We start from the raw sequence: 14963 nt of genomic DNA on the forward strand, positions 1-14963 counted from the left end.
TGACCTCCCTAAACATAGGGTTCAAATTTCAAAACCTTTTGCAAATACTGGAATTAATTACGCTGGTCCAGTACTGTTGCGTGATAGAAAGGGCCGACCTTATAAAACTTATAAGGCATATATTTGTTTATTTATATGTTTTGCCACTAAGGGTGTTCACATTGAGCTGGTCACTGAGTTAACGAGTGAAGCATTTCTTGCTACATTTAGGTTTGCCGCTCGACGTGGTACTCCTAATAATTTATATTCCGATAATTGATCTAATTTTGTTGGAGCTTATAAAGAGCTGCAAAAGTTATATAAGTTTTTAGAAAATTCTCAATCTGAGTTTGTTACAATCTGTTCACAGCAAAAAATTTCGTGGCATTTTATTCCACCAAATACTCCACATTTTGGAGGTCTTTGGGAGTCAAATATCAAAAACATTAAACATCATCTCCACAGAGTAATAGGAGAATCTATTTTAACATTTGAGGAGTATTCAACACTATTAACGCAAATTGAGGCAACATTAAACTCTAGACCTTTGTATCCTATGTCCCCAGATCCCAACGATTTAAACCCAATTACCCCTTCTCGCCTATTGATTGGACATGCCCTCAAATCACCTCCTGACCCACTATATGAAAGTATTACAATTAACCGGCTGTCCAGATTTCAATTATTGCAGCAAATGAATCAAAGCTTTTGGAAAAGATGGTCCTGTTTTTATCTATCTGAACTGCAGAAACGACACAAATGGAAAACTGGAAAAATGGATGTCAATATTGGTGACCTGGTCGTCGTAAAGCATGATAACCTGCCTTCTATTAAATGGATTTTGGGAAGAATTGTTGATGTCCATCCAGGCGATGATGGTGTAGTGCGGGTAGTGACTATAAAAACTTTTAAACGGGGTGTTTCGAAAATTTGTCCACTCCCTTTTCCTAATGACGATGTGTTTTGATAAGAATTTTTGAACATGCTGTTCAAAAGGGGGGAGTATGTTAAGATTGTGATTCATTCACTAAAAAACTAAGCCGGTCCTGTGTGTGGCTGAACTCCACTGACGGCAGTGGCGCATTGAAAGAAGTGTGAAAAACAACCACATGCGCAAGAAAAAAGACAGATGACTTTAGAACATTACATTTTTTGGTTACATTTAAGAAAGACATACATATTTCGTTAGAATTATATTAGTTTTATTAGTACATTCAGTAGTGTTAATAAAATCTCAAATATAGTGCAATCACCAGTTTTTTTATTACTACAGTCCGTCTATATTGAAGTCAGAATTAACAAGCATAATGATTAAAAATCATCAGATCAATAAAAATATGGTATAAATTAGAACAATTAGATCGGATATGGATCAATATTAAATATAATAATTCAGCAAGTTTTTATATATTTTATTAAAAAAATTAAATAATCTATTCGCTATATATAAATATAACCTATTTTTAAAAAAGTTCGCAAAGTTCTTTCAAATCTTCTACAGATTCCCTAAGTCGTTCATCGTAGTTCGTATCTTTTCCTTTATGAGCCAATACCAAATGAATTCTATTTTCGAACAGACTTTTGTGGTTTAGCTCTGCATCTGACAAGTAAATCTCAATTTCATCTGAGCTGATTAATACTAAAGGAAAATAGAAAGCACTCATTAACACACCGAACAGCTTTTGCTCATCACAACTTTTTAAAAAGTCTGTGAAAGGTAAAATACTGTCAATTTTTATGTCACATTGTTTGAGGTTCTTTTCCAAGAAACTGTAATACATTCCCACTAATTCATACAGATATTTTTTTCTGAATTCTCTGCGAGTATTTAGGTATAAAAAAGCAAGTACATCTTGAGCTGGTGGTGCATACCGTCCAGCTTGAAAATCGACTAGCTTACACCCAATTGGTTTATTAAACTTTCTGTCATATTTTATTAATATATTATTTGTCCATATGTCTCCATGTGTTAAAACATTTTTAACAGTTTTCGATGGTTTAACTATTTGGTATATTTTACGACAAACCGTGTCAGCTACTTCAGTAAAAACTTTTCCAGACGCCAGTTTATTTGGAAAATTAAATAGTTTAATTTCGTCCACGATACATTTTATACAAGATTCTACTCCTTCTACATTTGGAAAACCTTTTCTCTCGTTAAAGAAAGTCTCTTCTAAATCGTTTCCATATAAATCTAATAGACTCTTCTTTAATTTTTCTTCATACGCTATGCTGCTGGAATGTAACTGGGCTAAAGCTTGTAAAACAACTACAATAACGTCGTATTCTAAGCAAATATGTTTATTCAAACTTTGATAGCTTTCGGTATTAAGATCATTTAATATAAAGTATTTTTTGGGAGCTACTACATAGCAATAGGGAACAACATAACTGGCTTGAGTGATACCTTCCTTAGAAAATTCTTTAAACAATTTATATACTAGAGCTTCTTTTTCAAAAGCCCCAATGCCCTCAGCGAATTGTGCTTGAGATTCAGTAAATGGAAAATACTTAACGAAAAATTGCAAATGTTCTTTGGATCCGATTTGGTTTAGAAATGTTACGAATAAAATACTGTGGTCTCCAAGAAGACCAAGACGGTCAGTTATAGGTTTAAGCTCATAATTGAGTAGAACGAAGTGATTAGTACCCAGTTTTTTCTCTATGACTTTGTTGACATGTATCTCATGAATATTTACATAATTAACTTCTTCAGTATTTTCATTCTGGGCAACATTTTTATTAGGTTGAGGTTCTTTTAGTTTATTATTAAACGATAAGGTTTTCTCTATGATATCCATTATAGGTAACCTGAAACAAACAGAAATTTTGAATTTAAAAATATAATTTGTTAGACAATAAGACTAATTTAAAATATAGAGAACGTAGTTAAAGATCTCGAATTTACTGAATGAAAAATGGACATAAAACAATTAATAGAATCCACAAGGAAGGACTTGATTTCCTGTAGTCGGTTGTATACCATATATCCCAAGAAAAAATATTAAAAATTCTTAATTAAAGGTATATTTATTTAAAGCAAATCCTTTCGGGCTAAATCACAGAACGTTTTCGGAATAAATATGCTACTGTTATTTTATACTAATTTAACCCTTCAACGGCTAGTGTTACCGTATGGTAACGGTAGACAGTCCCATTTTAGAAGAGGTAACACGGCTTCTGGTTTGATCGAAATGCGTTGTTAACTTGTGAACACGCTTTTATTAGGTGAGAGAACTCGTTGTTGGTTACATCGTCGACGTGAAATCTGTTTGGCACTTTTATTCAAATTTAAAAAATTTTGGTAACAGTTAAAAGTTTTCGAACAGGAACATCGGTCTAGAATATTAGTAAAACTTAGTTTTTAAATTTTTATAAAAAATACTTACAAAAGGGTATGTATAAATACTTATTCTTTAGTTCCAGAATAAATTTTGTTACAAAAGTATTTCAAGTTTTGTAATATAACCTCAAAAATATTGGTGTTACCGTATCGTACCATTAGCTAGTTCAGGAAGACAAAAAATACTATATGTATATATATATATATATATATATATATATATATATATATATATATATATATATATTATATATAATAAGGTACACTCGAAGAGTGGTGGAAAAATAAAAGACAAAGAAGGTGGCTACTTCATCCATTAATTGAAGACGTTTCGCTTTCTGCTCAGAAAGCATCATCAGTTCATCTAAAAAGAACAATATGAAACCAAACATCCATAGAGAAGTTAAAAACATGTGTGTTAACTTACAAAGACATGTAGCAGTCAATGATGTTAAAAATATGAAAAAGCTTACGATACTGGACATTTAGAGTTAAAGTTGTATAGAACAATTAATTGAAACTAGGTATAGTTTACAAATTAACAGAATTAGCGCAGCAAAATAACATGTGATAATCATCTATGTATATAAAAAAAAAAACAACAGAGAGAGATGGAAACGGTTGAGCGAGGGAAAGCAGTGAATACTGTAGAATCCCTAAATATATATATATATATATATATATATATATATATATATATATATATATATATATATATATATATATATATATATATAAATTTTAATGTTGACTTTAGGTAACAATATTGAATTATTTAAAATTAAAATATAGTATTAAAGATAAAAAATGAAGTTACCAGTCTTAAGCTTACTGAATCTCGCAGGTAAATGAAGTTACAGGTTTAACACCCACGTAAAGAACGTGAATATATATGGCCTTGAGGTCAAAATGGCAGAACAGCAATTCAAAATACCAACCTCTAATACAATAGAGCGGTACATTCATAGAATGTGATAAATTTGGTTGACAACTTGTCGTTAAAAAGCGAAAAAATGAAAGGAAAAGGTGGTTAAGATCACCATTTGCCGCCCAGTGATTGATTTGATAACAAAGAACAAAGCATGCGAGGTCAATCCAAAATATCATCTATTATAATATTTATGATGTCACTGGTTAGCCAGCCAACAGGTGAAGATTAATTCAACTTCCACAGTCCAAGGTTCATAGCATTTGGAACTGTGAATGAAAAAGATTCTATGCATCAATTCCAATTTAAAATTTTACCAAACAAGTTAATCAAAAGGAACAATTACTTTAAGTATGTAAAAGTGATATTGGCCAAATAGTTAATAAAATGTAAGTTGATGAATTTAAGTTAATAGGGAAAGAATAATTTATTTTATTTTTATTTTTATTTGAATTTATTAAATATGAAAATGTGATAAAAACACCTTAAGGGACAATTTAAAGTAAACAACATATTAAGCCTAATTCTGCAAAATTAATGCATGATAAATTTGGCTCAAGTTACTAATGTCGGATCTCTTATTAAGAGTATTGGGGTTTTTTAATATTGAACACATTTCTAAAAACTGTCTTTTAACGAGATTGCGTTCAGTGCCAAGAATTTTAACTTCATTAAAGTTCACTTCGTACTTAGAGTTAATAGAATGCTGGGCAAGAGCACAAGTATTCTTGGATAAGTTAATATCACTGCGGTGTATCGTAAGACACCCTCTTAGTGATCTCCCTCTCTGACCGATGTAACATGAGTCACACTTAGCACAAGGTATATGATAGATTACATTAACTTGTTCCAGAAGGGACAGAGGTGTTTTAGTTTTAGAAAACAAATTCCTGACAGTCTTAGCATTCTTAATTGCAATTTTAACCGGTACGTTATTATGTTTGTACAGTAACGAGTTTCTCAGTAACAGGAAAATAAGGTAAAGATGAGTAATGGGTAGTTGGAGTCCCAAGTACAGTATTAGGCAAAACAGTGTTGTTAATGGAATTATTTGATATTCTAAGTTGGTCACCATTGGGTATGTCATTTAAAGAGGAACCATAGCTTTGCACGAAAAGGTATTTATTAATAAGGGAGGATGGATAGGAATTCTCAATCAGAATTTTCTTAAGTAATTGAAAGGATTCGATACCGTTTTCGCATTCTCAGTTGTAATTTTCAAGCCATTAAGATTTTTAAAAATGTTCATTAACTTAGGTGTCAGAACTGGAATGTAGTGTAAGGAACCATAAGTTATTTTAGATGGTATTATTGAAGTGTTGTATGTCAATGTCAATTGTCGGACCTCATTGTTATGAAAATTTATTTCATTGTTATGAATTTATTTAAAAGCCCTATGGGGTAGGAGTTCTCTAGTAGTATAGATCTCAACTTTTTTAGTCCCTTGTCCCTGAAATCGATGTGTGACAAGTGAGTAACCCTAGTTTTTAAGGCCAAAGCCAAATTTGTTTTTATCTTGGATGGGTGTTGAGAATGAAAATTTATGAAACGGTTACTAAAACAAGGTTTACGATATACGATACCATATATATATATATATATATATATATATATATATATATATATATATATATATAATTGCTATCTTTGGGCTATCAAATTGGCTTTGGGTACGTACAAATATCTATTGTATTATCTGCCTACTTTCTACTTAATAAAGAAAAACCATTACTCATTTAAATATTTAAAACTTACAAATCTAATTGTTTCTATTTATAGGGTGAAACGACTTTACCGGTCGGTGAATTTAATTTTTTATTAGACTTCAATAAAAATTGAAACCATAACCGAAAAACGAGATAAGTTTAATCCATAATACGAGTATTATAAAATATCACATAAAAATGTATAATTTTAAATACAATTAAAATTTAAACCTCAAATACTGAGGCAATAAATAAATTAGTAACTTTTATTATGTAATACTATTACTTGATTTTTACAAGGCGTAAATAATATCACGGATACCACTAACATTCAACTCTTCTCTATTAGTTTTAGTCTTTTTGTGATACCTTTTTGTCGGAGGTGATTTTAAAAGTTCATTATTTTTAACAGCTTGAAAAATAATACTAGAAGTAGATAAACTTAGTTTTAAGGCTTGCAGCACGCTAAAATACTTAATAAAAAATTGTAATACAAAATTATATATTTTAAATTCTTTAAATTATCTTTCTCGTAGCATTCAACCGTAAAAAAGGCCCGCCATTATTTCGCTCTTGTTCAAAATAATCTTTAAAACAAGCAACTAGTTCTCGGCAACGACTATTTAGTTGTTTAGCACACACAAAAATAATATTTTTTAAAGCTATTAGGCTATATTAATTTATGTATTTATAAATACAATTTAATATAAAGTTATATATATTTATTGCGAATCAAATTGATCATAACAAACTTATAGGTAAACAGACTTAGTATAAGGTTATTAAGTATTGCCAACACTGTACTGTGACTGTCCCAATGTTTGCAACCCCAACATCATATTATTGAAACGTGAAGTATTCCCGTATCAATGGCGTACGATTGTGTAATCTATTTAATTAACATGATTTTTTAACTTTTTTTTAATTAACATGGTTTTTAAATAACTAAACTTAAACAATGGTTGCATAAAATTTAGATTATTAGTAATAAGAAATGTTTTTATATATTTATTCAATATCATTCTAAAATTTCGAATGTAATCACGATTACATTTTTCTTATTATAATACCATGTTGGCGCCTATGAAAGATCGAGCAGACTATTCGGTTTCAATAAAGTGTTATGAATAATTTCAGCATATCAGCCTCATCAGACACTTGGGCTGATACAAATTCAAACTCGGAAAGTCCAACGAATGTCTCCTAAAACTTGACCACGGCAGTGGTTGGCATATTATAGAGGTGCCACTTGCGTTGGCGGTCATGAACGAAACGATTTAATAATATCGTTTTCTGCCCTCTGGGCTATACAAAATGTGTAAAAGATTAAATCTTTTAGCAAAAGCTAAAGAGCTCCAAGGATTTGTAGCAGTGGACAACGAAAGTACAAATAAACAAACAGGTGTATAGTATATTTGGTATTAGTCGATTAAGTGAAAATCTTTTCGACTAGAAAGAGATTGGGTTCCTGTGAGATAGAAGTTTGGTCCAGAAGCTTTTGGAGAGACTGTGGCGGCGATAGTGTGTACGAGAGACGTTGACAAGCACAGGAGATAGCAGGCGTATGTAGAGCGATGACAGTTGTAAGAAGAAAATGAGCCAGTATAGAATTCTTGGAAATAAAAGGCTAGTTTGCCATGTAATCAACAAAGACTTTCAACTACGATCATAACTAGATCATAATTAATTTGTTTTTTTTTATATTTTTTTATATTTTATTCAGTGACTTCATTTCACAATAAATTTATTTTTTTTTTTTAAATTTACTTAAAAGTTTATTTTTTTTATTCTTTTTTAATAGTTTAGTATCATAAAATTATTTGGGTAAATTTATTGTCCTATTGTCCATCCTTTCCTCAAAGGCCACTGCTTAAAGATTACTTTGAAGCCACTTATTATAATTAACGACAAAAGAGCCCTGAGATCAAATCTTAATTAAAATAAATTTATTTGTTTTGCAAAATTAAGCCTAAGGCATAATAAATCAATTAAACATATAAAACGTCTAAATTTTTAAATGCAAGACAAAATTTGTCAATGGAACTTTTAAACAAACATTTAGTTATTGCTTGTTTTTACAAAACTTCAATTTGTTATATGTTTAATAAATGATTTAGTGGTTATTAGGAAAAAAATAAATTTTATTTTGATTTTAAGATCCCTTTAAATTTGTATGAGTCATTCGAACGAGTACATACTGCTCTGTGAATCAGTGTAAAAATTGGCTGTTTATCGCGGTACATACCAGTTTTTAAAAGTATTTAACCAACAAAAAGTAATTAGTAATTGTTGTGTAGAGTTTTTAACATCAAGAGCTGTAATATTATTTGGTAAAAAATTGTTTATTAATACTTTTCTAACCAAAACATTCAGCTGTGTCGACATTTTTTGTCACATTTGACATAAGCCAGTTCTATCAAGGACTGGTTCGGCGAAGTATTAGCCAGGTAACCAGTAATACAGATATCCGCTACAATTGCTGCCTATCAGTCGAAACTTTATTACAAGAAAACCAAAAATAGTTACTTTTGACTACATGAGTAACAACTTAAATCACTGTTCTCCTACAGTTAGCAACACCATGTCTGGAATCAACATCATCAGTAATAATCCAAATTCATATGCAACTGCTAATATGTCAAAACCGAAACCGAAATATCACAAAAAAAGATCAAGCCATATTAATACATGCTGAATAATCGGATATGCATATACTTAACAAATCCTGAACTTGTCGAACATATTTTAACAGAATACCCTACGATTACAATCAACTCTGTAGAACTAGACTGGTTACCCCAGCCAAAAGACTAATAATCTCCAACGTCTGTCCATCAATACCTCATGAAATTATAGAAAAACAACTTCAAGATCTAGGTCTTTAACTGGCTTCACCAGTGTCATATATTAAAGCTGGAATCCTTGGTGATGAATTTACGCATATTAAGAGCTTCAGAAGACAGGTATACGTTACTCCAACCACAGATAGCCTCGAAATTTAAACTTCATTAATAATTCCATTCGACAATAATTCGTACAGAATATTTCTCTCCACCGACAAAATGGCATGTTTTCTATGCAAAAATATGGACATATAGCAAATAACTGTCAAAATCCCTAGCAATCCACTCCCAAATGCACAAACGTCCCCAATTGACCCCCGTCCTGCTACCCCAATATCAAACAATATGGCACCACCAAACACAACACAAAATACGGTTCCCAGTCAACAGATAAAACAGTCGATATATCCACCACTTCCATTGTCGCAAACAATGAATGTCTTTCTCCTACCACTGGTCAGAAACGAACTCGTTCTGACTTCAGCGATTCTACCTCCCAAGAAACAAACACATCTACTAACTTACCCATCAAAGACATAAAAATGCCTTCACCCGATGCAAAAGTGCATAAAAAGCATAAAAATAAAAAATCCAAGAAAGTTGCACCCGATCAATCTAAATTAACCGCCTCCTCTGTTCTCACAGTCAATTATCTTTATCAAGAAAATCCAAACTTATTTTCTTTACCAGTTGAAAATTTTCTTGCCTTTCTGGAAACTCATTCGGCAGTAATAATCCTCTTTAAGAAGCATAGCAGTTCACTCAAAATGTTCGATCACTACTCGACGACATGTTTAGAATATACCCTTCACTGGAAGATAAAAAAATCAAGAATAGATTTACAAGAGTTTCTAAGAAAATTAAACAGCAACTTAATATAGACAATTCAGAAATTGGAAGCACAACACCTCAATCTACAAATCATGATGAAGATTATCTAACCGACTCTTCTCTATCCTCTCAACGTTCTCAACGTTAAATATATTTTACTTTTACGTTAGCAGTGGCACTGCGATGGGTTCTACCCTCGCTGAGAACGCTTACAAAAATTAATCAATAATACAAAAGCAGATATCATCGGCCTTCAAGAATCCAATTTCAAGGAAACTCATAGACGTGATCTTAAAAATTTTGAAAGTTACCATTTCCTTCGGACTACGTATACAAGAACAAGTGGAGGAACATCTATCTTCGTGTCTAATGATTTATTTTCTATACAACAAATCCTAACTACCAATTTAGAGCCCATGGCAATAACTGTCTGGTGTCCCGACCAAATAACCATATGCAGTACATATATTCCACCTAATTACAATTTAACAGAAACCGAGTTTTATTGTTTTCCATGTACTTTACCTTTAACTTATAACTCAGTGATAAAACTGTTGTATTATTTAGTCATAGGTTCTAAGCTTATAGATTAACTGTAGCAATTAGTACCATGTGCTTTTTGTAATTATTGTACACAATATTGTTTGTGTCAATGCCGAGACACATTAATTTAAATAAAAAAAAAATTGTACGATTTTTTGAGCATATTTTATGCTTTTTTCAAGTGAAATTTTATGATTTTTAAGCGCTTATTTTAACTTTTGTTATATTTTTTAATCGGGACTCGACTTTATCAATTGTTTGACTTTTTTCTCTCTCAAATCTATGTACTTATGTTTTTTTTTTCTGGAGCTTATGTTAAATCTAGTTGCGAATATTAATAGAACACTTTAAAAAACTAATAATAGAACACTTACCCTCACTGAAGATATCAACACATCAGTCGTAAATGTAATCTTTCCTAACAACGATTAGGCTCAAATCAACAGCCATTAAATTTTTAATTCGTGTTATCAAGAAAATAGAACGGAGGTTATCATCACAGTGTTATCAAAAACTAACAATTAAATTATAAATATTATGTAGCATTACCAGGGTTTGTGTTTTAACCAAACATCACACCCGCATCTTAGTTGAGTAATACAGGTATGCCAGATTTACTAACAAATACGTCGAGCACATCCAACGATTTTTAACATTCTAAAATTACAAGAACTATGCTGGGTATTGTTAGTGTAACGGAAATTCTTTTATCATTGTTACATTTTATCGTATTATCGTAATACCTAAATAAAAAAATGATGTAACAGAGTTCAGGCTTTACCCTTTTTAAACAGGTATTACTAATATTCTAAATCAAAGGTGAAGTCAAAAAAGTTGATTATAACTATATATATATATATATATATATATATTTCTAAAGTATTCAACTAGTGAATTCAGAGGTTTAATCGGTCATTCAGGTTGACAAATAAAAAAAGAAGTCAACTACTTCAAAGTTTATCGAACACGTTTCGCTTTATATTTCTAAAGGTTCATCAGTTCTCTAAAAGATAACAGATGACATAGAGTTTATAAGAAATACAGATGTTTATAGTTCATAACTTACAACTCAATATGTAGCATATTATCGATGTTATTATATCTACTGCAACCTTTACTCATTATTTAAAACTAACTTAACAAAAAAAAACAAAACAAAAAACACACAAACTCTGCAGAAAATAATGTTCATATTCGTAGATACGAAGATTTAAAAATTTTTAAACGAACATTTGGCTTCATTTAGATGGTTCTCCACTGAAGGGAGCTCTGATTTATTGCAACCTATGCAAACAACGTGACGCGATACCGAACATTTTTTAAGGGCCATATGTCACCAAATTCCAAGGTTTGAGACAATTATGAAGTTCTACAGGGGTCATTGCATGATTAGTTAGACGGGTGGATTTGTATGGCGGAAATATTATTTGATATACATATTACTTATAATTTATGTTTTAATGAAACTTGGAAATAGGGGATGATTGTGTTATTGTTTTGAATGGGAAATAAGCCAAATTTTAACTGAAGAATAGGTGTTATTTACTTCGTAAGATGAGAGAGTGGTAAACCTGGCTCAAATTGTCGATGTCAGTTCTTTTGTTTATTGCCGATGAGTTCTTGAGGATCTCACACATTTCAATAAAGGAGCGTTTCTGATGGTTATTTTGTTTCGCCAGTATTTTGGTATTTGTGAAGTCAATGTGATGTTTGGTGGAAATGTCGTGTTGTGCAAGGACACAAGAGGGTTTGGAAAGTCTAATGTCGCTTTTGTGTGAAGTTATACGCCCTACAAGAGACCGACTGGTCTGGCCAATGTAGCAGGAGTTGCATTCTGAACAGGGTATCTGATAGACAACATTAGTGTGCTCTAACGAGCTTAGTGGAGTTTGAAACTTGGAGAATAACTTTCCAATTGTTTTAGTATTTTTTAGGGATATTTTGACGGGTAAGTTTTCGAATAGTTTAGTAAGATTGTTCGTAATTTGTGGGAAATAGGGAAGAGAAGCATATTTTGTGGCTGGTTTTGGGGTTAACTGGGAAATGTTCGTCTGTATGCTATTGGATATGGAGGCTAGTATTGCACCGTTAGGTGTTTCCGAAATAGAATGACCATAGCTTTTAGAGAAAAGGTATCTGTTGATGATGGATATGGGGTAAGAGTTATCAATGATAATGGATTTGAGTAAATCCAAAGATTCCCTCTTGTACCGCGTATGGGTCAACGTGTGTACTCTAAAGCTAAGAGCTTGTACAAAGTTCTGTTTGTATCTTATTGGGTGTGTAGAGTGGTAATTAGGGAACCGGTTACTCGCTATGTCTCTTCTGTAACACGTAGTGCCCAATGTGTTACTATGTGTGCGTATGATTCGCATATCCAAAAACGGTATGCTGTTATCAACCTCCAGTTCACATGTAAATTGAAGGTGAGGATCAACGCTATTAAAGACTGATAAGGTGCTTAAAATCTTATCAGGTGGTGTTGCTAGGATAAAGTCGTCGACATAACGCTTTACAAAGGGAACCCGGAAATCTAACTTACTGATACTCTCATTGATAAGGTCGTCGAGTACGAAATTAACTAGAATGGGGGAAATGGACGATCCCATGGGAGTTCCAAAGATTTGACGATTATATATATATATATATATATATATATATATATATATATATATATATATATATATATATATATATATATATATAGTTATATAGAAGGTTATAGAGACTATAACTATATATTATATAACTCGTTAGCTACTGAGCAAAGTTGGTACCCAAATGTTCATAATAAAAAATAGAGTACCTATGTTTCAACTGTAGTGGCCGAAATGTCTAGGAACAGTAATGCCTCACCAAAAAAAAAGCAGTGGCGTTCCAAAAAATACTTATGATTGAAATCAAATTGTTTAATATAGGTACACACAATTTATTAAACAATGATATTAGATTATATTTTTGGCAATATTGTACTACATTTTAATACATATATCACATACATATATTGTCTGTATGTGAAACCATAGATACGTAGAAACCAACAGGAAAATAACTTAATAAGTCAGGTTTGGTTTTGTTTAGGAGAACATTTTGAAAGTTTAAAACTCTGTGATTATGTTAGATTACATCTTACAATTAATCAGCAATAAAAAGAATAAAATTTGATATATTGGTCGTTGGTTAACGTTTTTTTTTAACTGTATATCGCATGTTACTGGTATTAATTGTGTTTTATTTGTCTACATGTACTTAACAAGTTTTTCCCCTGTAAAAAGGACTTTCACGTTGTTTCCCTATAAAATCATTGCTGATGTAACAAATAAAACACAGAAAAAGAGTAAACTATGTCATACAAAGAAGAAGAATATCATGGTTAAAAAACCTGAGGAACTGAGTAGAGAAAATGGTTTTCCACAACTACAACTAATCTATTTAAAGCATCAGTTAATAAAATAATTATAGTTAGAATGATCGCCAATATTCGAAACGAATAGGCAGCAAAAGAAGAAGATATACAAAACATTTTACACTATAATTCTGGTTATTGGCAATACCCTGTAGTCTTTTTGTAGTCATATACTTTTGACTATGCCCTGTATATATGTTTTGACAGACTCAGACAGACTCATGCCTATCAGTGAACGTTACCCTTTATATATGTTTACCTTTATCTATCAGTGGATGTTACAAACTTTGACTACACGCTGTATTATAGTTTTATTAAATACACAAAATCCAATCTTTTGATACCCCATACGACCTGATCAAATAAAAATACGCCACAGTGCCTTCTTAATACGAAGCCATGTTTATTAACCTTTCCATCGATACCTCATACATCATGATCCGTCTAGCCGTTTCCGAGCTATACGACTTTGTCGTCAATTTACTATTTTGGACCTAAGAATTTCTTATGGAGATTTACATGGAAAAATGATCAATTTTGTGCTCGTAGCGAGGTTTTTCACACGAGCACAAGATAATTTATGACTCGAACACTCACCCGAATTTGCCATGAATATTTTGATTTATCAGATTAAAGTATCAAACTTTGTAAATAATTACTTTTACTTTAAAATAAACAAACTGAGCAATAACATAACCTTCAAAACACAAAAACTAAAAGCATCTGTGGAAATCAGGTTACATAATGTCGCATACCTTTGTTTCAACTACTAGGAATATCTGGAGTTAGCAACGTTTTTTCCAGTTTGGAATGTAAATGTCAAGTTATTTCCCTGTACAGGGTTTTTTTAAACACTTATATCTTGTAACTTATGAAGTTATTACCCTGTATTGTATTACTCTTAGAAACCAAGTAATTAAAGCTACAAAATGGTATTAAAAACGAAATTTGTCAAAAACTGGACTTATCAAGTTCTTTTCCTGTGGGTATTTAATTTAAATTACCAACTTATGACATTGACTATAATTCATTTATTACTATCACTACCACATTTTATCTTATGACTCTTGTAATAATTTACTATCTCTTAGCATCAATAATCTTATAAAACCCTCATTTTTTCAATCAAATTCAAACAATATTTCATTCACATTTAATTATTTAACCGCATTCATTCTTAATTCAGTTACTTTCTCGTATTATTACATTTTAATTTCTGCCTTTTTCTAAAATCCTCTTCAAATTTAACTGATAAATTTAATTTTATAGTCAGTTTACAAAATATAAAGAAATGGGTATAATTACTAATAAAATTAACACCTACTGTCTCAATTTAATAAAATCTAATAAAAATATACTATCAATCTTGTTCCGAATGTTATTA

The 14963-nt window shown here is 31.2% G+C and overlaps 2 protein-coding genes across 3 annotated transcripts in view; one reads left to right on the forward strand and one right to left on the reverse strand.

Annotated features, from left to right (window-relative positions):
- Ac78C (adenylyl cyclase 78C) overlaps window positions 1-14963 on the forward strand; it is a 757610-nt gene that overhangs the window by 595271 nt on the left and 147376 nt on the right. The window lies entirely within an intron of this gene.
- The window catches only part of LOC140437892 (uncharacterized), a 77047-nt gene that overhangs the window by 36165 nt on the left and 25919 nt on the right, over window positions 1-14963 (reverse strand). The window contains exon 2 of the mRNA XM_072527685.1: window positions 1447-2790. Within this exon, the coding sequence (XP_072383786.1) occupies window positions 1447-2780 (1334 nt within the window). The 5' untranslated portion in view covers window positions 2781-2790. The remainder of the gene's footprint in view (window positions 1-1446; window positions 2791-14963) is intronic.

This window comes from Diabrotica undecimpunctata, chromosome 3, assembly GCF_040954645.1.
Source record: "Diabrotica undecimpunctata isolate CICGRU chromosome 3, icDiaUnde3, whole genome shotgun sequence".
Classification (NCBI taxonomy): domain Eukaryota; kingdom Metazoa; phylum Arthropoda; class Insecta; order Coleoptera; family Chrysomelidae; genus Diabrotica; species Diabrotica undecimpunctata.